General features: G+C 41.4%; 1 protein-coding gene across 1 annotated transcript in view; it reads right to left on the bottom strand.

Annotated features, from left to right (window-relative positions):
• Positions 1-1,791: 1,791 nt before the first annotated feature.
• The window catches only part of ADGRG4 (adhesion G protein-coupled receptor G4), a 94,152-nt gene continuing 68,146 nt past the window's right edge, over positions 1,792-27,797 (bottom strand). Inside the window, exons 24-30 of the mRNA XM_075187285.1 lie at positions 22,220-22,341; positions 18,877-19,145; positions 17,526-17,634; positions 16,088-16,368; positions 13,119-13,220; positions 5,969-6,124; positions 1,792-2,448 (exon numbers count right to left, since the gene is read on the bottom strand). Coding sequence (XP_075043386.1) covers positions 2,306-2,448; positions 5,969-6,124; positions 13,119-13,220; positions 16,088-16,368; positions 17,526-17,634; positions 18,877-19,145; positions 22,220-22,341 — 1,182 coding nt within the window. The 3' untranslated portion in view covers positions 1,792-2,305. The remainder of the gene's footprint in view (positions 2,449-5,968; positions 6,125-13,118; positions 13,221-16,087; positions 16,369-17,525; positions 17,635-18,876; positions 19,146-22,219; positions 22,342-27,797) is intronic.

Genomic DNA, 27,797 nt, shown 5'->3' with positions numbered 1-27,797 from the left:
TAGAAGATGGGGCGTGGTGAAGAGTTGCCAGGTTTTAGCTTGGCATATGGGTTGAAGATGTCAACCTACCTGCAGCTGGTAATCCACATACCTTCCAGCAGTCCCAATTTTCCAGGGACAGCAGTTGATTTTGGCATCTAAACCAGGTGTAGCTTTGGCAGAAATTATCATAACCGCAGCCATAATGGGTGCAGTTTGGCCATATCAGCGAGTGGCTTATTTTGTCCCAAATTTCCAATTATCAGGTATCAATACAATCTGGAGACTTCTCCAACTAAATAGAAAATAAAACACTTCCTTTCATTTTCCCTATTGGCTGGTATAAATCATATAAAACAAGTTTGAATCTTTCTGACAGGCACATGTACTCCTCCCCTTTACTGTGTTCTTCTTTACTTATCAGCTAAGCATAACATACAGAAGTTTACCCCTTTAGGGTAATGTCACATGAGCAATTAAAACTCCAGTAATTAGGATGAGCTTAATTGCTGGATCAGGGATACATCTTAATGAATGGAGACTCGGAACTAGAATAATGTATAAACGTTATTTCTCAGTCTCCCTGCTTCAGTGAGTAAGCTCCATGCTCCAAGGCAGAATCTTAATAACTTATATACAATACATTGTCATAGGGCAGTAAAAAATATTGCATTAGTGCAGCTTGTTATGCACAGGACAACTCATCTCATTACATACATTCCTTGATAGGTGCTGTCAAGTTGGGCATAGTGCAATTCTTTTAAGCGTATTATGATTACACAGCACCAATGTCACCATCTAAAACAATAATTGTACATGTTAAAATTTGAATAAGGCATCTCAGAAATGGGTTTAAGCCCCTTTTACTAAAGGCCCTACAAAAAGATGAGATATATATATATATATATATATAATAATAATTTAGGGGTAAATTTATTAAGCTGGAGGTTTGAAAAAGTGGAAATGTTGCCTATAGTAACCAATCAGATTCTAGCTGTCATTTTGTAGAAAGCAGTAAATAAATGATCACTAGAATCTGATTGGTTGCTATAGGCCAGTGGTTCCCAAACTTTTGCAGTTCGCGGCACCATTAGAGTCTCCATAATTTTTTCAAGGCACCCCTCCAAAATAATAACCAAGCAGTCCCGTTTTATAAGCAGTTGGGGCAAAAAAACGTAATACGTATTTAGTTCAGGACAGAAATACTTATTTAGTTGTATGCAAAAATAATACACATAAATTCAAGGGAAAACAATATTTTTATATATTTTTTTCACTTATATTTCTGTCAAAGAATAGTTTACAGCTAACTCACACTGTGCCCCCTCTGCATCTCCGCTCACATTGTGCCCCCTCTGCATCTAACCTCACATTGTGCCCCCTCTGCATCTAACCTCACATTGTGCCCCCTCTGTATCTCTCCTCACATTGTGCTCCCTCTGCATCTCCCCTCACATTGTGCCCCCTCTGCATCTCCCCTCACATTGTGCCCCCTCTACATCTCCGCTGACTCTGTGCCCCCTCCATATCCGCTGACTCTGTGCCCCCTCCATCTCAGCTGACTCTGTGCCCCCTCCATCTCCGCTGACTCTGTGCCCCCTCCATATCCACTGACTCTGTGCCCCCTCCATCTCCGCTGACTCTGTGCCTCCTCTGCATCCCGGGGGACCAGGAAGAAGTAGAAAAAAACCCAAAAAAAACTTACCAATCCGGTGGCGCCCGGAACCCAGCATCCTCCTCTCTCCTGCCACTTGTCATTGAATGTCGGGCGTGATGACGTCACGCCCGACATTCAGTGTGAAGCGAGGAGGGAGGAGGATGCTGGGTCCCGGGCGCCACCGGATTGGTAAGTTTTTTTGCTGTTTTTTTTCTACTTCTTCCTCGCCGCCGGATTGGTAAGTTTGTGGGTTTTTTTGTTTTTCTCTTCCCCCGGCTATGGCACCCCTGTGACAGCGCCGCTGCATCCCTGGGAGCCGCGGCACACACTTTGGGAACCGCCGCTATAGGCAACATCTCCACTTTTTCAAACCCACAGCTTGATAAATTTACCCCGCAGTGTTTATTAGTGATTCGTTTAGTGTGGGGCTGAACACTAGTGCTGGATATTAATTACACAATGCAAAATTGTGATTCATTAACTTTTAGATTTAGTCTGCCCCCTTCCTTCTGCCCTTGCCATCTGGCCTTAAACATAGATGACAAGCAACACCCCATTTTATATTTGATAGTAATCCTTAATTACAAAGGATTTGAGAACATGTTACCACTGTATTTTTATGACACAGATCGTCAGTGTAATTTGTGTAAATTGCAGTAATAGATCGTTTTATCTCAGTCTATTTAATTGAGCGTCTAATTCCATGAGCGACAATATTTTCCTAGAGTCGGCATTTGCTCTCCTTGCTTGCGGGAAGACAGTTGCGTGAATCGAAGGCGCAGTAGCAGCATAGTTGATGTATATTCCTCCTCCTACATAAAGCAAACAATAATGCCAGTTATTCAGGATGTTTTCTCTTGCTTGTTACATTAAAAGAAGTGAAAAGTAGATTTGGCTGAAGAATCACAAGTTTACCAAAATAGTTATTAAATGTGTTATAGTGATATCCATGTAAAAGTGTTGCATGTGTTTTTTCTAAGTAATCAAATCAAAGGTTAAGCATAGTTGCCTACTCTCCCGATTTTCTGGGAGTCCTCCCAGATTCCCGGGAAAGCGGGGCAGCCTCCCAGTTCCTAACCACCTCAATAGTAAAGTGGCGGGGGGTGGGGCTTAGGAGGCAAATCGCGTGCCATTGTGGCCCGCCCCCTGCTGTAATTGGTCATAAAATGTGATTGATGTTTAAGGGACGGGGCCTCAACGCACCCACTTCCCCCCCGTTCTCCCGGAGCAGTCCTTGCCAAAGTTGGCAAGTATGGGGTTAATGTCTTCAAAAGTGGAACTGTATGTTTGCCGTAACAATTATATTATCTTATTTTAGGGATGTGCACCGGCCACTTTTGGTGTCTCGTGTTTTGTGTTTTGGATTTGGATTTGCTTGAGGTTTTGGGTTCGGATTTGTTTCGCAAAACACCTGACGAAAGGTTTTGGTTCGGATTTAAGGTTTTGGATTTATTTTAAAAAATATAGCACAGCACAGCACAGCACAGCACAGCACGAAATATAGCAGGACAGAGGACCACCTAACACAACCTCCCTCTACCCTGATCAATGCCCGAGTGTAGATGGCGGCGGCTAGTGGGGAATTTATAGAATACGAGTATCGCGAGATCCGACAGCGGGATTATGACTCAGAGCCTCGGTTTCAGTTTTGCAATTGGCGGGAATACCCGGATCTGTCTCGGATCCAGCTCGAATCGTCAACGTTCGGGTGGGCTCGGATTTCAGATATCCGAGCCCGCTCATCTCTATCTTATTTCCAATATACCACCTTCTTTGGATTATCTTTTGTTTTTTCACATCCATGTCTTGGTATGGTTTCTAACCTCAGAAGTGAGCACTTTTCCACAAGCACTGTCACTGCCTCTTGAAAATAAATGAATCCGTGGGGATACAAACCAGAGAAAACACAGAGGCGTTTTTATTGTAGCCCACTCCATATACACATAGGCATGCCCCTATTTCCACTTTTTGAATGTCCCTAAAACATGTCCATGGACATGTTTTGGGGAACATATTTCAGGATTTTAGATCATTATAGTGATGGGCATGCAAGTAAAAATGTCACTTCAAAGTCTTGTTTAATGTCACTTTTGAGACAACCCCCTTAATTAATGGCAACTTTCCCGTTTTTTCTCAGCAAAACATACATTTTAATGTATTTGATTTGAACTGTCTGCCCCCAGAAATAGCTGAACTCCTCCTACCTGTTAAATTGCTATTATTGGCTCCCTCTTCCTGCTTCTGTTATTATTATTATTATCCTTTATTTGTAAGGCATCATAAGATTTCTGCAGTGCCATGCAGAATACAGAGAGTTGACCATACAGGCTCCAAGCATAGCAAGTACAGTGACATTGGAGGAAGAGAAAAGGTGTAGAGACAGGAGGGAAGAGGACCCTGCTCATAAGAGCTTACATACTAAAGGGAGGGTAAACAGATAGCAGGCACAAGAGGGAGTCAGTTGAGGGGAACAGGTGCAAGAGGAGCACAAACAGGGAAGAGGGAGTTGAGGAGAACAAGCATGGAGATAGGTGGATGGCTGGTAGGCTTTGAACAATAGATGAGTTTTAAGTGTCTGTTTGAAGGTGCACAGACTAGGGGACAGTCGGATAGAGCAAGAAAGGTCATTCCAGTGGAGGGGGGCAGCCTGGGAGAAATCTTGAATTCTGGCGTGGGATGAGGTGATCAGAGTGGAGGAGAGGTGACGGTCATTTGCCGATCGGAGGGAACGGACGGGAGTGTGAATGGAGAGGAGGTTGGTGATGTTTGGGGCAGAGGAGTGGGAGAGAGCCTTGTAGGTGATGGTGAGGAGTTTGAAAAGGATTCTGGGAGCCAGTGTAAGGCAAGGCAGAGTGGAGTTGAAGAGGAGGAGCGGCGTGAAAGGAAGATAACTCTCGCAGCCGCGTTGAGTATAGAATGAATGGGAGCACGGTGAGAGCAGGAGACGCCGGTGAGGAGAAGGTTACAGTAATCAAGATGGGAAATGTTGTGTGCATGGGTAATGGTTTTGGTGGCATCTTGAGATAGGAAGGTCCAGATGTGGATGATGTTACGTAGTTGGAAGTCACAGGATTGGGCAAGGGATTGAATGTGAGGGGGCAAAGGAGAGGGAGGAGTCGAGGGTGACACCCAGGCAGCGGAGTTGAGGAACAGAAGAGATGTTGATATTATTAAAAATGATAGAGAGATCATGGTGGTATGAAGATTTAGAAGGAGGGAAAAAAATAAGTTCAGTTTTAGCCATGCTAATTTTAAGAAAACGTGACGACATCCAAGAGGAGATGGCAGAAAGGCAGTCAGATACAGGAGAAGGGGGGGGGGTCAGGAGAAGAGAGGTAGAGTTGAATGTAATGTTTTGTTAATCAGTGTGAATGGCACCCAGTGTCATGATCCTCTTCCAGGTCTGTAGTTGATGCAGGAAGTAATACTTTGACTAGTACACCTAGTGCATTGTGATCTCATTAGTTAAGGGGACTCAAACATTTTTGTGCTTAATTGTGCCTAGCACTAGCTACTGTGGGTACTAATTAAAAAAGGGAGTAGAACCCATTTTCACTGGCAATAAAGCTTTTTCTCACTTGTCTTACAGTTGTAAGGGCTTATTGCTACCTATAACATTACTATAGCTGGCAATAACCCCACTGCTGGTATCACTGATGATGTCTGCCCCATGCCTTTATGGGGTAAGGCTATTTATAAAGTATCTCAGGTTAGAGCTAACAGAAAGATAAACTGGAGAAAAAAATAAATTAGATAAATTGTACTATTTCTCTGCCCCAAGAAAATAAATTATGAATGAAGTACTATCTGGTGGAGGTCAATCCACAAACAGCCAATCAGAAGAGGCTAGATAGTCATCATCACCATCTTCAATAAATATATCTGCACCAGCCCTTTAGCTCTCACAAGAGATGTGTCTCATGATGGCTATATCTGCACCTACGTTTAATTGAGGTACAATCAGTACAAATACACATTCTTACTGTACTCTTACTTGATACGGGCTTTAGCATGAGATTTTATGTGCATATGTGTATATATATATGTTTCATTAAAATTTGATGCCTCTTATGTGTACAATAGGAGAACAGGCTGCCAACTGACAACTGATTGTTAACATTGCTGTATGTTTGTATACAGGTAAACAGATAAAAAAAAATATTTAAATGACAGCTTTTAAAATAGTATACTTGTGGAATCTCATGTCCCATGTTTATAGACAGCATGTACAGGTTTGTTCCGGGACACAGGACAGTGACCAACATTTACCATATAACTCAAAAATCCTTGTGGATGTTCCCAAAATAGGCAAATCAGATATCCACAACTCACCGTTTGGAAAACTCCTTTCATAATAGCCATCTCTGTAATAGCCTGAGAGACTGGATGCGTTAGATGTCGAGGCAGTATTGTTAGATTGGATAGAGTCTGATGGTGACATGCGTATGCGGCCATGTTTTGTATCTACATTGCTCAGTCTGCTCCAATCTGAAATACATATCAAATATATGAAATGTTATTACATTGCTAAACAAAACAGTAGACAGACTGCATGTAATAATCCTATTATTCTGATAAGTAAATAAACATGGGGAAGTAAATGTTTTTCCTACTTCCACACCTTCTCTTCAATTCACACTTGCCTACTTCTCGGAATGTCCAAGAAATTCAGGTATATCGGAAACTCCTTATGGACTTCTGGCAGGGTAGAACACCCTCTCCCTCTTAACTTCCTTCTGAAGTGGTTGGACTGATATAAAATATACATAAGATTGCTCAAATTCCAATCTGTTGTATCAGCCAAGAGAAAAGCTTCAAAGGAGAATGGCACCACACCAAGGTTATTGTGGCCAACTGGAACTGGGCAGGTAACCTGTTATTTTGACAATTGAAAGTGACAAAGACTATGTGACTGTGTCTTTTCCTGAGGCTTTGGAGAGACCGAATGAGGAAGGACCTCATTCTGCATGAGGACTGTATAATGGGTGATAAGTGGTCCTAGCCACCAACCTCATAGTCAGAGGCGCAAGAACCTTAGTAAGCCTTACTAAATGTTGTTATATTTATTATTTTTTATTATTTTGTTCCTACTGCTGCCAAATAAAGCAATATTTAGGTTAGGTTACTCTGGATCCTTGTTTTATGTATGTCCTGTTTTCGCTACTGTACGGTGCTGCGGAGCACTATGGCGCCTTACAAACCTACGATAACAATAATAATAATCTTCGCTTACGAGTACCCAGCATGAAGTTTGCACCACATTTCATTGGACCTTTCAAAATCCTCCAAAAGATGAGGCCAGTGACCTTCGGGTTGGATATACCAGCTTCATTACATGTCTGCAAGGTTTTCCACATTTCCCTACTCAAACTTTTAGTACTTAATCAGTTTACCCCTAGTGATCCTCCTTCCTCTAAAGCAGTCGACAAGCAAGAGGTGTATGAGGTTAGCTAGATTTTGGACTCTCATGTTTCTAAAGTTGGTTTTCAATTTCTTGTGGATTGGAAGGGATGTGGTCCTGAAAAACGTTCTTGGGTCAAGACCTCTGACATTCATGCTCCCAGACTTCTTAAGATGCTTCATAGGAAATTTCCTGATAAGCCTTTTCATTGGGTGTCCGGAGTCCACCTTTAAGAGGGAGGGTACTGTCACATATCGAAATCTGGCAGTTACTTTTCAAACCCGCTGTCCTGCACACTTCCTCTCTTCGTCCCTCAGCTCCAAGCGCAGAACCCTGTGCCATAATATTAATACTTTGTACAATAGAAGACGCATGGCCCTTTAAGATCTCTGAACCTGTGATCAAGTGTTCTCTCCTGAGACCCACCCTGCTCTTCAGCTCATCTCTTTAAAACTGCTGGAGTATTAGGCTCCATACCGTTACTCCAGTATTCCTTTGAATATTGTGGTTGATTCCTGGGTATTCTGACCAGGACTGTTCCTGACTTCTCTTCTGCCTGTCATTTGGTACTGTGTATTCCTGATTGTCGCTGACCTGGCTTGTTCTGACTATTATCCAGTTTCCTAATTTGGCATTCTGTAGTCCGTTTGTGTACCAGTTGACTGGCTATGTTGAACAGTCTCGTGCACTTTGATACCAGCTCATCTCGCCTGGAGCAGCAACCTGCAAACTTACCTGCAGCAAAGCCCGAACCACCTTTCAGGGGTCTCTGGTGAAAACCGGTGATTCATTAGACTCTTAGACTCCGTGACTCTGTTACTGCCAACGCTGATCCAGGTTGGAGAAAGTGAATCTACTATATCTGCTAGAATTGTGACATGATCTTTGCTTCAGCCTGGGAACGATAATCTCTTAGTTCTTGCACTTCTTCTTGAGAAGCTTGATCTTCTAACTGTGCTGCCTGGGCTGAAAAGTTCTCAGCACCCAGCTTATCATGCTGAATCTTTAACTCTTCATACTGGGTCTTGTATCACTTTCCAGTAGATTTAACCTGGGTTATGGTATTCATTTTCTCTTGTATATCTGCGACTTTGGCATTAGGTTCTTTCTGCAGAATTTCCTTTTCATTCTTCAGTTTTGCTGCTTCTTGTTTTGCACTCTGACATTGACTTTGACTTGTATTCTTGTGTCACGGAGCTTGAGTTTGGAGTAGGCCTCGAAGCCCCGCTCTAGATAGACTTACCCCCAGAGAGGTGCGGAGTCTAACGGTAGAGAAGTATTCACCAGGAATCCCCACAAGGGAATATGGACTTAGCTGCTCTCTAGCAACAGGTTGCAGTCCTCTAAGGTGGATTAGAGCAGGGTGAGATGGACCCGTGGAGTGGAGCAGGACTGCTGGACGATAAATGCAGAGGTTCAGGTGAACCGAAGCGCTAAGGTCTTTAGAAAGCAAATAGCTTGAGGATGGGACCAATGATGAGGCATGAGGTTCTTGCAATAATACCACAGGTCTTGATCGTGGAACAAGTAACACAGGATACCGATGTGCAGACGGGAGCCAGAGAGAACAGAGTCCTAACAGGTAAGGAGACCTGAAGATCTGGCACCTTAGAAGAGAAGCAGGTGCTTTAAATAGACAGAGGTGTGTGGGACAAAAGAGATCCTTAGATGGGAGACCCCAAGAGAGAGGGGGGGTTCCTGCATGTGAGAGAAGAGATCCTATAGATGGGAGACCCCAAGAGAGAGGGGGGGTTGCTGCATGTGAGAGAAGAGATCCTATAGATGGGAGACCCCAAGAGAGAGGGGGGGGGCGTTGCTGCATGTGAGAGAAGAGATCCTATAGAGAGGAGACCACTGTAACAATCAGTGTAGCAGTATTAAGATTTTTTCAGCGGCTGAGAGCTGTATATAGAGTAGTGCCAGAGAGAGGGTGTCAGAGCCTAAGTCAAGCAAGCGAGGCGAGTGATATCATCCCCACAGGAGCGGCTGACAAGGGTTGAAAGTGATGGAAAAATGTCAAATTGGAAATTTAGAAGTGGCGGTATGGAAACATAATGGGCATCTAAGTGAATGGAATGTGATAGTTTTGCAGTGAAGGCAGTCGGAGAAGTGTCGCATACCACCGTATACACTCCCACTTCGACCACTGGGTGAGAGTACACCAGAGAGAGGGTGTCAGTGTCTAAATTCAGCCAAGTCAAGCAATTGAGAAGCAGAGCTGGATCTAGATTGTATTTCTAGGGGGAAGGAGAATTTAGGCCCTGTCCCCTTTTTTTACTTCCAATGGTGGGCTCCCTTCAGTGTTGCTGTCAGCACAGACAGGCACTCAGAGTATGCTACCCCGATCATCCCCCCCCCCCCTCCTCGCGGATCCACAACTGTTGAGAAGTCATCCTCAAATTGGAGGGTGCAAGCTGCAGTTGAAGTTACATGGAGCGTGAGTGTCTATGTAAGGAGCCGGCCTGTGTTAGAGGTAGGAGAGACAGCCTACATGAAAGCCTGCAGAAAGGGAGCAGGGAGAGGCTGATATGGGAGTGGGAGTGGAAACACTGTGCCCAAGAGAGATTTGTGCTGGAGGAGATAGAGGGGATCTATTTTGTGACTGTAATTACACCAGCAATTTAAGAGATGTGCAAAAGGTGTAAGGAGAACTTGTGAACGGTGATAACCTATTTAGAACTGAGGAGTAGTAATAAGATGTTCATGTTGTAAATGCAACTGTGATCATGTCAATCCAAGTATTGTGCTGTAGTGGAGAAGACATGTGGATAAAGAGCTATATTTTGTGAGAGAGAGGTTCTGGCACACAATTTATTATTTCCATTGCGCTGCCCCATCATTCTACAACACCTCTGTCCACCCTTAATTTTTATAAACAGGAGTGTCCATAAGCCCTGTGTACGGTATATTTTTTTGTTAAGTTTAAAAACAGATAGCAGTGCACTATAGATTTTGTTTAGTTTTTCCTTATATTTGGGAAAACATATATTTTTCCAAATTTCTACAAGATTAGCCCTTGTTCTAGAGCTTTCTCCATGAAAAACATCTGTAGTATCATCATCATCATCATTTATTTATTTATATAGCGCCACTATTTCTGCAGCGCTGTACAGAGAACTCACATCAGTCCCTGCCTCAATAACCTAAATTCACTAACATACACACACAGACAGAGACAGACTAGGGTCAATTTGATAGCAGCCAATTAACCTACTAGTATGTTTTTGTATTGTGAGAGGAAACCGGAGCACCCTAAGGAAACCCACGCAAACACGGGGAGAACATACAAACTCCACACAGATAAGGACTCAATCCAACTCATGACCCCAGTGCTGTGAGGCAGAAGTGCTAATCACTGAGCCACAATATGTAATTATACTATAATGAAATCATATTTATCGTACCAGAGTAATCTGCATGCTTTAGAAAGGGAAACAAACACAGTAATAAAACAAGTCCTAACAGGTAAGGAGACCTGAAGATCTGGCACCTTAGAAGAGAAGCAGGTGCTTTAAATAGACAGAGGTGACAGGCAATTAACCAATCAAGAGAATGCAGGAAGTTTTGAAAAGACCAGGTGGGCGCATGCTCAGTTCAGACCAGCAAGTGAATGCAGGGAGTGAGAACCAAGGAAAACAGGTAAGAACAGTGACCAGAATGAAAGGTAGTTGGTGCCATGTGTGACATCTTGGCTGCATTTACATGTGCAATATCAGTTTTCAATTTTTCAGTCTCTTCAGTGAACTGCTGTGTTCAGGCCCTCCAATGTCTTACAGCTTCCTCAAGCAACTTCTTTTCCGCCTGCAGCATCCCACTTTTCTCACTGAGTTCAGTTACATTCGTACAATGCTAATAGCTTTGGGCCTGATGAATGGAGCCTGCCCTCTCTCTCTATTCATTACCCTATGGACCCTTACCATATTTTTCTACAGCTGAGAAACACACATGGGAAGCTTTTCCCACACACATAAACAATCTCCCTGGGGTTTTAATGTACAAAAGGCAGTACTTTCGTCACCATATTATATATATATTGTGAAAAGCACGCCAAACAAACTGCTACACAGGTTTTGCTGAACCGCTTTGCTGCTCATTTTCTTGTCAGGATGGATAATACAACCTCTGCAGTGTTTTCAGCAATAACACCAAACATATTCAAATATTTACAAAGTCCCATAGCCCTAACACTGGCTACTACAGTTAGATCCCTAACTGGACACTGGACACTTGTTGGCACCAGTCTTCCACCCGCAGCACAAATCCAGCTATTTAAGCTTCCAGTCAAAGCATTGCACTAGCTGATTCCTTAATTGATAAGGCCCAGGTGCTCCACTGTGGTCCTGTGCTCTGTGAGTCTGGAAGTTTACGAAGTTAACCCTGCCTGCATCCTCAGCCTGCAGGTTCCCAGGGAAACCACCAGTCTCTCCTCTATTAGCATGTGGCAAACTGCGCCTACAACCACAGTATGTACATATAAAGTATATATATATATATATATATATATATATATATATATATATATATATAAATTAGTATTCTCTTTTGCACATAAGTTAAATACTGACTGTTTTTTCATGTAGCACACAAATACTTGATAGCTTATTTGTACACTGAAATTTAAAGTTAATATTTGTGTGCTACATGAAAAAACAGTCAGTATTTAACTTATGTGCAAAACAGAATACTAATTTGCACCCCTTGCATTGTAACATGGTTTTGTCCAGGATACTTAAATAAGAAGTTTCTTAAGTTAAGATCCTTAATGAATCAGGCCCATGGTGTGTTGCAAATAAATTGTTGACGTTGTTGGATTGGTCTTTGCATAATTAGAATTGTTTTATAATTCAGTGAATACATATTCTGTGCTCTGACTTCTTTCTATCTTGTTACAAAATCCCAAAAGTGTTTTGAACAAAAGACATTCCCATCTCAGTGATGTGCCAGGAACATTTGTCATACAAAAATAGCGCTTTTAGGGGGGTATTCAATTGTCCGCGAGTTTGTTTTTTTTCCCCAGCAACGTAAAAAAAAAAAATTCCTGCGGGTTTTTAACTGCAATAGCGACCGTTTTTAGTTAGCACAGCGCAAAAACTCGTGCAATTCAATTGAAAAGGAGGGAACTACCCCGCGCGTTAAACATTGTGTTTGCAAGTTTTTAGGGGAGTGAAGGGGAGTTTTAATGCGGTCATGCAGAACACAAAAAAAGGTTTTGCATACATTTTCATACATTAGATTGCATTACACATTGATAATATCTACATTACAGTACTTTCTTTAACATATTTTTTAAACTACAGAATCATCAATACCAGGCCTGTCCAACCTGCGGCCCTCCAGGTGTTGTGAAACTACAAGCCCCAGCATGCTTTGCCAGTAGACAACCTGTTGATAGCTGGAAGAGCATGCTGGGACTTGTAGTTTCACAACATCTGGAGGGCCGCAGGTTGGACAGGCCTGATCTATACCATGTCAAAACACATTACTACATTCATATTTGTACCAAAAACATACATAAATATAATTATTTAGTGATTTTTTTTTTTATTTTTTTTTTATGTGTTTTTTATTTCATTATTTTTTCACAAGAAAATCAACTTTTACATGTTAGGCATTAGTAATAAACATAAGTTTAACTTTTTTTATTACATGATTTCAAATACTTTTCAGAGGTTTTTTATTTTTAACACACCCCAAAGAGGTGCACATTTGCCTGTTTAACGTGCCGCATTAAAAAACAACTGAATAGCTTTTAACGCGGCTGCCTCTTGCACATCCTATACTTTCAATAGACCTTCTACTGGAGCGCGAGAGGACAGGACCGTTTCATGAAAAAAACCTTAGCGTTAAAAATGGAATTGAATCGCGGGTAAAGTTAACCCGCTCGAAAATGATAAAAAAAACTGTGTTAAAATGACTTAACGCGGTCAAAAACAAAACTTGCTGCCAATTGAATACCCTCCTTACAGTGCTGTGTCATAATTAAGCAGGTAAAGGTTTTTATATACAATATATTCTTCTTTTTAATGTCACAATTAGAATGCCTCAAATTATTACAGCAAATAAATCGAAATAAGTTCTCACCTGAATAGATGTCAAGTCGACACTTTCCACAGCAGAGATACATCCGCCAATGTTTTCTCACATTCTCCTTCATTACACAGTGAAACACAAAAATAAAAAAGCCTAAGACAAAAGAAAAAACGTAGACAAACTAATAAATATCTCTTCTACAAAACTTTTGATGATTTTGAAAATAAGTTGTGTGCTTAAACATGAATGAATATTTGTATGTTTTACAATGAGAATGCTGCTTTCTCTCTTTGCGATTTAAGTGGAGTTATGCTCAGCCTACATAAAAGCTGGCTGCTATGATTCACCCATAGTTCTGTATCTTGTGTCAGCCAGGAGTAATGCTCTATTAATGCACAAACTGGATAATTAGCCCTGGCAACCGGCTACCGACAAACTAATCTTGTGTCTCTCTTGCAGGGCTGTAAACACGGGCATTGCGTTAAGTTAATGATACTGCATGATACTTGCTTCTGTGCTTCTATACAGCTATTATGCTCCATTATTATTACTGATAGATTAGCTGGTTTGTAAGGTTATACAAAAGGTTTACAAAGAAGTTGCAAAAATAGAAAATGAAAAAGTAGACAAGTGTCCTGGTTCTCCTTTAATAGAGCTGCCCTATATATGTGTATATGTTGTGTCTGCTGTTCAAGGGGAAGGGGGGCATACACATTGAGTCAAACTACCAAAAAAAAGGTATATACAGATCTTAGGTACCTTCCTGTTTTTTGTCATAGCTTGCCACAAATATATGTCTCACTATATAGAATAATCCCCAAATAACTTCCAACAAGGGAGTAAATATCTTATATATGCATCACCCTCTTGTGACTACAGGTGAGGGCTAGCGGGAGGGCAAGTTAGAGGGAGTGACCATTGGAGGCGTGGCTGAGCGGTGAGAAACGGAAACGCCAGAGTACAATTGCTTGGCAGGTCTCATGGAGACCTTAGTCTATAAAGATTTAGATCTAACGGGACAAACAGTGTATTATCCCTGGACCCAGGATGGAGCGGAGGAGGTCCTGGGGTTCACTGGCATTCCGTGGAGCAGTTCCATGGCTGATTGTCATGTGGGCCCCACATGTCAATCAAGAGGGAGAGTCTCCATAACAAAAGAGATCCTTAGATGGGAGACCCCAAGAGAGAGGGGGGGTTCCTGCATGTGAGAGAAGAGATCCTATAGATGGGAGACCCCAAGAGAGAGGGGGGGTTGCTGCATGTGAGAGAAGAGATCCTATAGATGGGAGACCCCAAGAGAGAGGGGGGGGCGTTGCTGCATGTGAGAGAAGAGATCCTATAGAGAGGAGACCACTGTAACAATCAGTGTAGCAGTATTAAGATTTTTTCAGCGGCTGAGAGCTGTATATAGAGTAGTGCCAGAGAGAGGGTGTCAGAGCCTAAGTCAAGCAAGCGAGGCGAGTGATATCATCCCCACAGGAGCGGCTGACAAGGGTTGAAAGTGATGGAAAAATGTCAAATTGGAAATTTAGAAGTGGCGGTATGGAAACATAATGGGCATCTAAGTGAATGGAATGTGATAGTTTTGCAGTGAAGGCAGTCGGAGAAGTGTCGCATACCACCGTATACACTCCCACTTCGACCACTGGGTGAGAGTACACCAGAGAGAGGGTGTCAGTGTCTAAATTCAGCCAAGTCAAGCAATTGAGAAGCAGAGCTGGATCTAGATTGTATTTCTAGGGGGAAGGAGAATTTAGGCCCTGTCCCCTTTTTTTACTTCCAACGGTGGGCTCCCTTCAGTGTTGCTGTCAGCACAGACAGGCACTCAGAGTATGCTACCCCGATCATCCCCCCCCCCCCCCTCGCGGATCCACAACTGTTGAGAAGTCATCCTCAAATTGGAGGGTGCAAGCTGCAGTTGAAGTTACATGGAGCGTGAGTGTCTATGTAAGGAGCCGGCCTGTGTTAGAGGTAGGAGAGACAGCCTACATGAAAGCCTGCAGAAAGGGAGCAGGGAGAGGCTGATATGGGAGTGGGAGTGGAAACACTGTGCCCAAGAGAGATTTGTGCTGGAGGAGATAGAGGGGATCTATTTTGTGACTGTAATTACACCAGCAATTTAAGAGATGTGCAAAAGGTGTAAGGAGAACTTGTGAACGGTGATAACCTATTTAGAACTGAGGAGTAGTAATAAGATGTTCATGTTGTAAATGCAACTGTGATCATGTCAATCCAAGTATTGTGCTGTAGTGGAGAAGACATGTGGATAAAGAGCTATATTTTGTGAGAGAGAGGTTCTGGCACACAATTTATTATTTCCATTGCGCTGCCCCATCATTCTACAACACCTCTGTCCACCCTTAATTTTTATAAACAGGAGTGTCCATAAGCCCTGTGTACGGTATATTTTTTTGTTAAGTTTAAAAACAGATAGCAGTGCACTATAGATTTTGTTTAGTTTTTCCTTATATTTGGGAAAACATATATTTTTCCAAATTTCTACAAGATTAGCCCTTGTTCTAGAGCTTTCTCCATGAAAAACATCTGTAGTATCATCATCATCATCATTTATTTATTTATATAGCGCCACTATTTCTGCAGCGCTGTACAGAGAACTCACATCAGTCCCTGCCTCAATAACCTAAATTCACTAACATACACACACAGACAGAGACAGACTAGGGTCAATTTGATAGCAGCCAATTAACCTACTAGTATGTTTTTGTATTGTGAGAGGAAACCGGAGCACCCTAAGGAAACCCACGCAAACACGGGGAGAACATACAAACTCCACACAGATAAGGACTCAATCCAACTCATGACCCCAGTGCTGTGAGGCAGAAGTGCTAATCACTGAGCCACAATATGTAATTATACTATAATGAAATCATATTTATCGTACCAGAGTAATCTGCATGCTTTAGAAAGGGAAACAAACACAGTAATAAAACAAGACTGGGTATTACCAAAGATGTAAGAGGAACCTATATGAAAATAGGGGTTTTCCACAAATTATATACCTTGTAGTGTATTAAAAATGGCAAAAAGATACAAAAAGGCAGTTCGAACAGGACCCCAGGCAAAGAAGACAAAGCCCCAGGTTAATCCAAGTAAGAACGCAAGACTGAGAGTGTTTTTAATGTCGTGAAGAAAGAGAGTCTTCCAGTCCTGTGTCTTCGTAGCCTTTAATAACTTTATTTGGAGAAGTACAACAATAAACATTGATATGTTGGTAAGAAAGATGATAACGAAGTAGGCTACGACTGCCACATAGAATACAACATCATTCTGAATCCAGCAACTGCAAATAGAAAGAAAACAGGTAGGATTATTTTTGGGAAACATATAAAAAGGAAATTCTTCTTAAGGGCATTTATGAAAATTGATGCACAGGAAAAAGTTGTGGTTACCCATAGCAACCAATTATATGTTAGCTGTCAGTTTTCTCATTCTGTCTAGAAAATGAAAGCATGTCTGATTGGTTCACATGGGTTAAAAGAACCTTTCCCAATATTTATATACTTAAAATATAACTCATCCCAAAGTGCAAAAAAAAATTCTAATATAATTATATTATGATAAAAAAAAAGAATTGCTAATTATATTCCACACTCTGTTCACCGCATCCACTGTGGGCTCCGCTCACTCTAATGGTTCCACACTGCCCTCCACTCACGTCTTCCTGCTCAGCCTGAATGGGTAGTTCATGGGGTACCAAGCATGAAGAGAAGAGTGGCCTGCGATGTTGGACCATCAGACCCATCAATGACCCTGGCAAATTGGGCAAATGGAACGTGGTAGATAAGTAAACATTTGTTTCAGATGTTTTCTCAGTGAACTACACTTAAAACTACATTTTTAGTTTTGGGTGGAGTTAAGGTTAGTGTCCTGTAATTAATCTTGCAAAAATAAAATGTCAATTTAAAATTTGTGTGTGGCCAGCATTAGGCTGAGGGAGACAAAGTATAGAGGTAATGATATCACATTTATCATGGTGTCCAACAAATGTTTGCATATAAGTTTACTACACAAATAGATAACTACTCTACCACATACTTGCCAACTCTCCCGGAATGTCCGGGAGGCTCCCGAAATTCGGTTCAGTCTCCCGGGCTCCCGGGCTCGTTGGCATTTCTCCCGCATCCTGGATTTCATGACGCGATTCTCGGTGATTGACGCCATTTTGGAGGGCAGGAGGGGGCGGGACGAGGCCAATCGCGTCATTTTGGCCCCGCCCCCGCGGCGTAAATTACGTTTTCGCGGGGGGCGGGACCAAAATGACACATTTGGCCTCGTCCCGCCCCCTCCCGCCCTCCAGTCACGCCCCCTCTCCCGGAAACTTGTTTCCAAGAGTTGGCAAGTATGCTCTACCATCCTCAAGGCTCTCTTTAAATATAAATCATGCATAGTTTTGATAATTGTGTCTCTTTTTACGTGCTAAAATAATTTTGTACTCACAACAAAGAAGAGCTGTCATCAGTGTCGGCATTTTGCTTGTGTTCTGATCCATATCCGTAGAAATTGGTATCTATACCGAGTACTATGACAACTACAATTATTGGTATTCCTGTCAGAGACACAAACAGTAAGAGTGACTCATTCAATTAATATAAGCAGGAAACATACAAGGCCTGATTTATCTTGGAATGCAATGTGAACGCAACTTGCATTTAAAAAATCGGACCTAACTTGTGCCCGTATTCAAGTACAAGTGGATCTGAAGAAAGAGTTATATTTAAATATGGGTATAAGCAGACTCTTAACTTGACGTATGCAGACAGACAGGAGGGACTGTCTGATATGCTCGTGCATATGTGCAATATATGCAATACAATGCAAACCAAATAAAAACAAAAATCTATTAAATTGAAAACTCTCAATATTATATTATTTTTTTTGTTTACATGAAATACACAAATCAGGATGTTCTTAATACCTACTGTTCATAATATACATTTTTATAGTTTCTCTTACACATGTTCTGACATGCATACGCGACCGTCATCACCATCACTGGGCACTTACGGCTTCCCCATAGCTGGTGCAAGTGATAAAGCCAGAGCCAGATTAACATATTGGTCTTTCTGGGCTATAGCCCAGGGGCCTCTGGCAGCCAGGGGGCCCTAACAAAGATTTTTACTTAATGCCGGCGACAGGGTCCCATTCATTCAAGTTAGGCAGGCGCAGCTAACAGCGCATCTTATGCTGTTAGCTGCCCTGCGGTGCACAGCATGCTGCTTAGCGAAGAGGTCACCTGAGACTGACATAGTCTCACGAGACCTCCTCACTGACCAGCATTGACAGCAGGGCAAGAAGAAAAAGAGGTGCTGTCTGAAGGCTGCAGCAAAATGGACCAGGTAAGTTCCTATATATGAGGGGGGGAGGTGATACACTGGGGAGGAGGGGGCGCCTTTACAAATTACTGGGGGCTTCTTAGCCCAGGAGCCTACATTGGCTTAATTCGGCCCTGGATAAAGCTAAAAAAAATCTGTACATAAGAGATGCCATGAACTTGAATTGGACAAATGTGCATGTGCTCAACCTCGCCCCCCCCCCCCTTACCGTACATTGCCTGTGGGGGCCCCTCCCCACCCTTCAAGTCATAGGAAGTCAAAAGTATATGCGTTTGGACATGAGTTGGGTGCAATTGCATTCACTGGTGTAAAATCAGTTTCTGAGCATGCACAGGGCAATTTGACACAAGATATGGCACACAACCAGACTTACGTATGAAGAGAAGTCAGGCCCACATGCCCCAGCATACCCTCAAGGTGCCTAAATGACAGTAATTACAGTATTGTGTACTTACCCCAGCCAGCTATGCATAACTTTAATATGTACTTATTGATGTACGAATGAAAGACTTTGACAAATGCAAAATACATGTGTATAGCCTCCAGTCCCATCCACGTGAAGGATGTCAGTAAGAAGTAATGGAGCAGGGCAGCGGTAGAGATGCACAGACCCTGAATTCTGAATGAAGATAACCAGTTGTTGAGCAAGAAAATCATATTAAGCATCAACAGCGAAAAAGAGAGATTCATCAGTATTTTAGAAGGGTAATCCCTTCTCAGCTGCCTGAAAAGAAACAAAAATCGCTTTGTAAGCCATCTTTTTACAGGAATAATACATTAAATATAAACTGGGATCATTGTCTTTTCATTGTGGTTAAAATATATGGTTTATTGTGTACAGACAACAAATCTTATAGAAACCAATAGTAGCCGTACCACCTCTAAAAATGGCTGTGGAAACATCACACTGCTCAACTGCCAAAAAAGGTTTTGTTTACCAATATGGAGATTATCTATGTATCTACTCATTAAAATAAGTTTTTGAGTGACTTTTTTTCTCCCCGGTTTTAGGTTATGTTGGAATAGAAGCTTGAAATTCAGTTTAAGGAGAATAACAAAAAAAGAACAGAAATGCTATATACTATGCAGATAAACTGCAAATTCATGACATTAAAGGGTAGATTTAGCAAGCCTTCTAAAAAGGAAAGTGGAGGTGTTGTCCATAGCAACCAATCAGATTCTAGCTATCATTTATCAAGTACATACTAGAAAGTTATAGCTGGAATCTGATTGGTTGCTATGGGCAATAACATTTTAGGTCTTATGGTTGTATGGCGATTTGCTTTTGTAGATCAATAAACCTACTTGTCCCTCATATTTTCCACATTAAAAGCCCTCTTATAACTGAAACTAGGCTTGAGTTATACTCAGGCCTGGCGCTCCCATTAGGCAAGGTTAGGCACTTGCCTAGGGCGCCGGGCTCTGGAGGGCGCCTGGAGGGCGTCTTCCAGAATGAAAATTACTTTAAAACTGTGCGACGACCGCTGACCATACCTGTCACGGCCGCCACACAGCATTCAGATGCATGGGGGAGGGGGGAAGAGGCTATTGCTCACCACCGCCGCCTCTCTGCTCCGTCTCCTCCCCTCCACTCACAGTGAGTGGAGGGGAGGAGACGGAGCAGAGAGGCGGCGGTGGTGAGGTAAGGAAAGACGGAGGGAGGAGGGCGCCGATTGTTGCGGGGGGCTGGGGCGCCGATTTTGTAAAAATGCCTAGGGCGCCATGGAGGCTAGCACCGGCCCTGGTTATACTTGTATATTGCAGGGCGCCATACTTCCGGGTTTGTGACGTCAGAACTGACATACGTTTCGGCTTAAGCTTGTTCACAGGGTGCTGTAGATTTATTGATCTACAAAAGCAAATCGTCATACCACCATAAGATCTAAGACGTTATTGGGCAATATGGATGTGGCATGGTAAGATTATCAGTAACACATATTAGTGTTATCACTTAAGTTTGGGCTATTATATGTGTCATTGGGCATAATTATTTATAGGGCTAAATGCATATACAGCCCTGCGCATATATATGTGCTTATATGGATACTAATATGATACTACAGTCCAAACACTATATATAGAGCAATTTATGGGAAGACTTTCCCATCAATTTAGATAGATTAGTCTATCATTTACCTATGATATTTAGAGCAACATCTGCGTCATTGGATATGATGAATCATAGGACAATAATGCTATAGTTTATATGTTACATATCAGGTAATCTTAGGGAGAGTCTCCCATAAATGTAGTAATATCTATTTCCTCTATATGAATTACTTATGGCATGTTAAATATTACCATTGTGAATAATGTACATACTATCTAACATTACTTTTTAATAAACGATTGCTCTCCAAATTAAGATGATCTATCTGATATATTAAATACTATCCCCATTTTCAATAATGTTGATACATGCCCTTTAGAGTTTACATCTGGCTTCTATTACATATGAGTGATTAATAGGATCGTGAATTTGGTCAATACATATACATTTATATTACATAATTCAATATATTACATTGTATTCAATCATAATACCCAACAATTTGATGTCTCACTTTCCTTTATAATACATTTCTATCGGCTGATACGTTCAAAGGTCTGACTATTAGTTTTTAACTCATTCCTTTACACTTTTAATCACTTTTGTTTTTAATATTTCGCCTATATGTGATCCTTACAATAAAGGCTTATTTTGCCGAATAATAGGAATCTCAATGGTTACTAAGTTGTTAATATCACATTCATAAATTCCTTATTAATTATTATTGAACTGGAGTGCCTTCTATTTATATACTCAGACCATACTTCGGTCTTTTGTTTATACACTGAGTGGTATATAAGACTATGGCTTAATCATTTAGAAAAAAGCAAGGACACAATGTAGCATTAAGTTTGCCAAGTCTATAATTGCCCCAGTTTGTGTGTATGATGCATAGTTGCCTACTCTCCCGAAATGTCCGTTAGACTCCCGAATTTCCGGGAGTCCTTCCGGGAGAGCAGGGCAAATCCAGGCCAGTTCCGTTAGTTAAGTGGAGGGGCGGGGCTTAGCAATGTGATTCACGCATCACTGCGGCCCTGCCCCCTGCTATGATAGGCTAAAAGGGTTGTGTCAGTTTAGGGGGTGGAGTGAAATGACATCTCCCACTTGGCCACACCCCCAGAATCTCCAGCGAGATCTCCCCTACCGGAAGGGAGATCTCACAAGTTGGCAAATATGGTATGATGCATTCAATTAATTATAAGGTCCTATTTCTAAAAATGATGTTGAGCTGAATGCATAAATAGTCTGAATTCTAGGAAAGTTATTATTCTGATTTTAAAGATTTCCACTGGGCAAAACTGGGGTTATTCTGTGCATTGTCTATACTGCTTTATACTGTGGAGATCATAGAGATAGTTAGCATTCAGGGCAGGATTTATTTTGTGCTGTTTTAGATTTCCTAACTGACCAAACCTAAAATTACTCATATTTCAGTGTACAACTCCTCTTACATGTTTTGGAAATTCTGACAAAATAAATAATTAAAAAGAACAATAAAGAAAATGAATATAAACGGTTCTCTGTCTTCCCTTCTTAACGGTGACACCCTAACTGCAATTACAGTCTCCATCTACTGCTCTGTGGATTTCCGTGGAAGAGGGAAATTGAAATTCACCCTTAGCCTTTCTTTAGGATTGTTCTGTGAGGGAAAGCTGTATTACAAAATTTACAGATTCATTTTCTTAATCTGATTTCTATACAGTATGTAATGCATTTGATCTTGTATTTTATCGAAGCACAAAACTCACTTAAACATTCCATAGGTTACAAGAGAAATTCCCAGACATAGAGCGGCTATACCACATCCCACATAAGTCAGGAGGCTTAGTATATGATCGTCATAAGGGTTGATAGGTGTTTTAGAAATATCCTGAAATAAAGGAGAAATCCAAACTCATTAGTCCTTTATTAAATCCGATATAATGTACAAACCTTTGGCCTAAGATGTGTATTGTATAAAGATATATGGATTTCCCACTGTAAAATGTGATATGTACACCATCTTGAGGATAATTCTATTTTCACAACTCTTAGGGGCATATATTTAATTGCGATCCCGATTCGCGGGATCGCGCCGGAACGGCCACGAACCTCATCTGCGGTACCGCAATAACGTGGATTTTCGTTCGCAGCCCACAGGGCTGCGTACGAAAATCCGCGTTATTGCGATACCGTATTACCGGCAGCAGTGAGCATTTTGCGCGGTAACGCGCGTTACCGCGGATCGGATCGGAATTGAATATGCCCCTTACCTTGAAAAATATGTGTATTTTGTAACAATACATGTGTGAAAAGCCACAGTCTATTGTACTAACCATCATTCATCTCTTAAATGACTGTATTATACCAATTATTTATCATTGTGTTCTACACATTAAAATCTTAGATATTACTGTATTATAGTCATTAGTCATCTCATATATCATTCTTTTCTACCCATCATTCATCTTCTACATCACAGTATTATAGTCATTAGTCATCTCATACATCACTGTGTTCTACCCATCATTTATCTTCTACATCACAGTATTATAGTCATTAGTCATCTCATACATCACTGTGTTCTACTCATCATTCATCTTCTACATCACTGTGTTCTACCCATCATTCATCTTCTACATCACTATGTTCTGCCCATCATTCATCTTCTACATCACTGTCTTCTACCCATCATTCAGCTTCTACATCACTGTGTTCTACCCATCATTCAGCTTCTAATTCACTGTGTTCTACCCATCATTCAGCTTCTACATCACTGTGTTCCTCCCATCATTCAGCTTCTACATCACTGTGTTCTACCCATCATTCAGCTTCTACATCACTGTGTTCTACCCATCATTCAGCTTCTACATCACTGTGTTCTACCCATCATTCAGCTTCTACATCACTGTGTTCTACCCATCATTCAGCTTCTACATCACTGGTTTCTACCCATCATTCAGCTTCTACATCACTGTGTTCTAGCCATCATTCAGCTTCTACATCACTGTGTTCTACTCATCATTCATCTTCTACATCACTGTGTTCTACCCATCATTCATCTTCTACATCACTATGTTCTGACCATCATTCATCTTCTACATCACTGTCTTCTACCCATCATTCAGCTTCTACATCACTGTGTTCTAGCCATCATTCAGCTTCTACATCACTGTGTTCTACCCATCATTCATCTTCTACATCACTATGTTCTGCCCATCATTCATCTTCTACATCACTGTCTTCTACCCATCATTCAGCTTCTACATCACTGTGTTCTAGCCATCATTCATCTTCTACATCACTGTGTTCTACCCATCATTCATCTTCTACATCACTGTGTTCTACCCATCATTCAGCTTCTACATCACTGTGTTCTACCCATCATTCAGCTTCTACATCACTGTGTTCTACCCATCATTCAGCTTCTACATCACTGTGTTCTACCCATCATTCAGCTTCTACATCACTGGTTTCTACCCATCATTCAGCTTCTACATCACTGTGTTCTAGCCATCATTCAGCTTCTACATCACTGTGTTCTACCCATCATTCATCTTCTACATCACTATGTTCTGCCCATCATTCATCTTCTACATCACTGTCTTCTACCCATCATTCAGCTTCTACATCACTGTGTTCTAGCCATCATTCATCTTCTACATCACTGTGTTCTACCCATCATTCATCTTCTACATCATTGTGTTCTACCCATCATTCATCTTCTACATCACTGTGTTCTACCCATAATTCAGCTTCTACATCACTGTGTTCTACCCATCATTCAGCTTCTAAATCACTATGTTCTGCCCATCATTCATCTTCTACATCACTGTCTTCTACCCATCATTCAGCTTCTACATCACTGTGTTCTAGCCATCATTCAGCTTCTACATCACTGTGTTCTACCCATCATTCATCTTCTACATCACTATGTTCTGCCCATCATTCATCTTCTACATCACTGTCTTCTACCCATCATTCAGCTTCTACATCACTGTGTTCTACCCATAATTCAGCTTCTACATCACTATGTTCTGCCCATCATTCATCTTCTACATCACTGTCTCCTACCCATCATTCAGCTTCTACATCACTGTGTTCTACCCATCATTCAGCTTCTAATTCACTGTGTTCTACCCATCATTCAGCTTCTACATCACTGTGTTCTACCCATCATTCAGCTTCTAATTCACTGTGTTCTACCCATCATTCAGCTTCTACATCACTGTGTTCTACCCATCATTCAGCTTCTACATCACTGTGTTCTACCCATCATTCAGCTTCTACATCACTGTGTTCTACCCATCATTCAGCTTCTACATCACTGTGTTCTAGCCATCATTCAGCTTCTACATCACTGTGTTCTACTCATCATTCATCTTCTACATCACTGTGTTCTACCCATCATTCATCTTCTACATCACTATGTTCTGACCATCATTCATCTTCTACATCACTGTCTTCTACCCATCATTCAGCTTCTACATCACTGTGTTCTAGCCATCATTCAGCTTCTACATCACTGTGTTCTACCCATCATTCATCTTCTACATCACTATGTTCTGCCCATCATTCATCTTCTACATCACTGTCTTCTACCCATCATTCAGCTTCTACATCACTGTGTTCTAGCCATCATTCATCTTCTACATCACTGTGTTCTACCCATCATTCATCTTCTACATCACTGTGTTCTACCCATCATTCAGCTTCTACATCACTGTGTTCTACCCATCATTCAGCTTCTACATCACTGTGTTCTACCCATCATTCAGCTTCTACATCACTGTGTTCTACCCATCATTCAGCTTCTACATCACTGGTTTCTACCCATCATTCAGCTTCTACATCACTGTGTTCTAGCCATCATTCAGCTTCTACATCACTGTGTTCTACCCATCATTCATCTTCTACATCACTATGTTCTGCCCATCATTCATCTTCTACATCACTGTCTTCTACCCATCTTTCAGCTTCTACATCACTGTGTTCTAGCCACCATTCATCTTCTACATCACTGTGTTCTACCCATCATTCATCTTCTACATCATTGTGTTCTACCCATCATTCATCTTCTACATCACTGTGTTCTACCCATAATTCAGCTTCTACATCACTGTGTTCTACCCATCATTCAGCTTCTAAATCACTATGTTCTGCCCATCATTCATCTTCTACATCACTGTCTTCTACCCATCATTCAGCTTCTACATCACTGTGTTCTAGCCATCATTCAGCTTCTACATCACTGTGTTCTACCCATCATTCATCTTCTACATCACTATGTTCTGCCCATCATTCATCTTCTACATCACTGTCTTCTACCCATCATTCAGCTTCTACATCACTGTGTTCTAGCCATCATTCATCTTCTACATCACTGTGTTCTACCCATCATTCATCTTCTACATCACTGTGTTCTACCCATCATTCATCTTCTACATCACTGTGTTCTACCCATCATTCATCTTCTACATCACTGTGTTCTACCCATCATTCAGCTTCTACATCACTGTGTTCTACCCATAATTCAGCTTCTACATCACTGTGTTCTACCCATCATTCAGCTTCTACATCACTATGTTCTGCCCATCATTCATCTTCTACATCACTGTGTTCTGCCCATCATTCATCTTCTACATCACTGTCTTCTACCCATCATTCAGCTTCTACATCACTGTGTTCTAGCCATCATTCATCTTCTACATCACTGTCTTCTACCCATCATTCATCTTCTACATCACTGTGTTCTACCCATCATTCAGCTTCTACATCACTGTGTTCTACCCATAATTCAGCTTCTACATCACTGTGTTCTACCCATCATTCAGCTTCTACATCACTATGTTCTGCCCATCATTCATCTTCTACATCACTGTCTTCTACCCATCATTCAGCTTCTACATCACTGTGTTCTAGCCATCATTCAGCTTCTACATCACTGTGTTCTACCCATCATTCAGCTTCTACATCACTGTGTTCTACCCATCATTCATCTTCTACATCACTGTGTTCTACCCATCATTCATCTTCTACATCACTATGTTCTGCCCATCATTCATCTTCTACATCACTGTCTTCTACCCATCATTCATCTTCTACATCACTGTGTTCTACCCATCATTCAGCTTCTACATCACTGGTTTCTACCCATCATTCAGCTTCTACATCACTGTGTTCTAGCCATCATTCAGCTTCTACATCACTGTGTTCTACCCATCATTCATCTTCTACATCACTATGTTCTGCCCATCATTCATCTTCTACATCACTGTCTTCTACCCATCATTCAGCTTCTACATCACTGTGTTCTAGCCATCATTCATCTTCTACATCACTGTGTTCTACCCATCATTCAGCTTCTACATCACTGGATTCTACCCATCATTCAGCTTCTACATCACTGTGTTCTAGCCATCATTCAGCTTCTACATCACTGTGTTCTACCCATCATTCATCTTCTACATCACTATGTTCTGCCCATCATTCATCTTCTACATCACTGTCTTCTACCCATCATTCAGCTTCTACATCACTGTGTTCTAGCCATCATTCATCTTCTACATCACTGTGTTCTACCCATCATTCATCTTCTACATCATTGTGTTCTACCCATCATTCATCTTCTACATCACTGTGTTCTACCCATAATTCAGCTTCTACATCACTGTGTTCTACCCATCATTCAGCTTCTAAATCACTATGTTCTACCCATCATTCATCTTCTACATCACTGTCTTCTACCCATCATTCAGCTTCTACATCCTTGTGTTCTAGCCATCATTCATCTTCTACATCACTGTGTTCTACCCATCATTCATCTTCTACATCACTGTGTTCTACCCATCATTCATCTTCTACATCACTGTGTTCTACCCATCATTCAGCTTCTACATCACTGTGTTCTACCCATAATTCAGCTTCTACATCACTGTGTTCTACCCATCATTCAGCTTCTACATCACTATGTTCTGCCCATCATTCATCTTCTACATCACTGTGTTCTACCCATCATTCAGCTTCTACATAACTGTGTTCTACCCATCATTCAGCTTCTACATCACTGTGTTCTACCCATCATTCATCTTCTACATCACTATGTTCTGCCCATCATTCATCTTCTACATCACTGTCTTCTACCCATCATTCAGCTTCTACATCACTGTGTTCTAGCCATCATTCATCTTCTACATCACTGTCTTCTACCCATCATTCATCTTCTACATCACTGTGTTCTACCCATCATTCAGCTTCTACATCACTGTGTTCTACCCATAATTCAGCTTCTACATCACTGTGTTCTACCCATCATTCAGCTTCTACATCACTATGTTCTGCCCATCA

Source organism: Mixophyes fleayi, chromosome 9, assembly GCF_038048845.1.
Source record: "Mixophyes fleayi isolate aMixFle1 chromosome 9, aMixFle1.hap1, whole genome shotgun sequence".
NCBI lineage: Eukaryota > Metazoa > Chordata > Amphibia > Anura > Limnodynastidae > Mixophyes > Mixophyes fleayi.
This window is presented reverse-complemented; position numbering and strand designations above follow the sequence as displayed.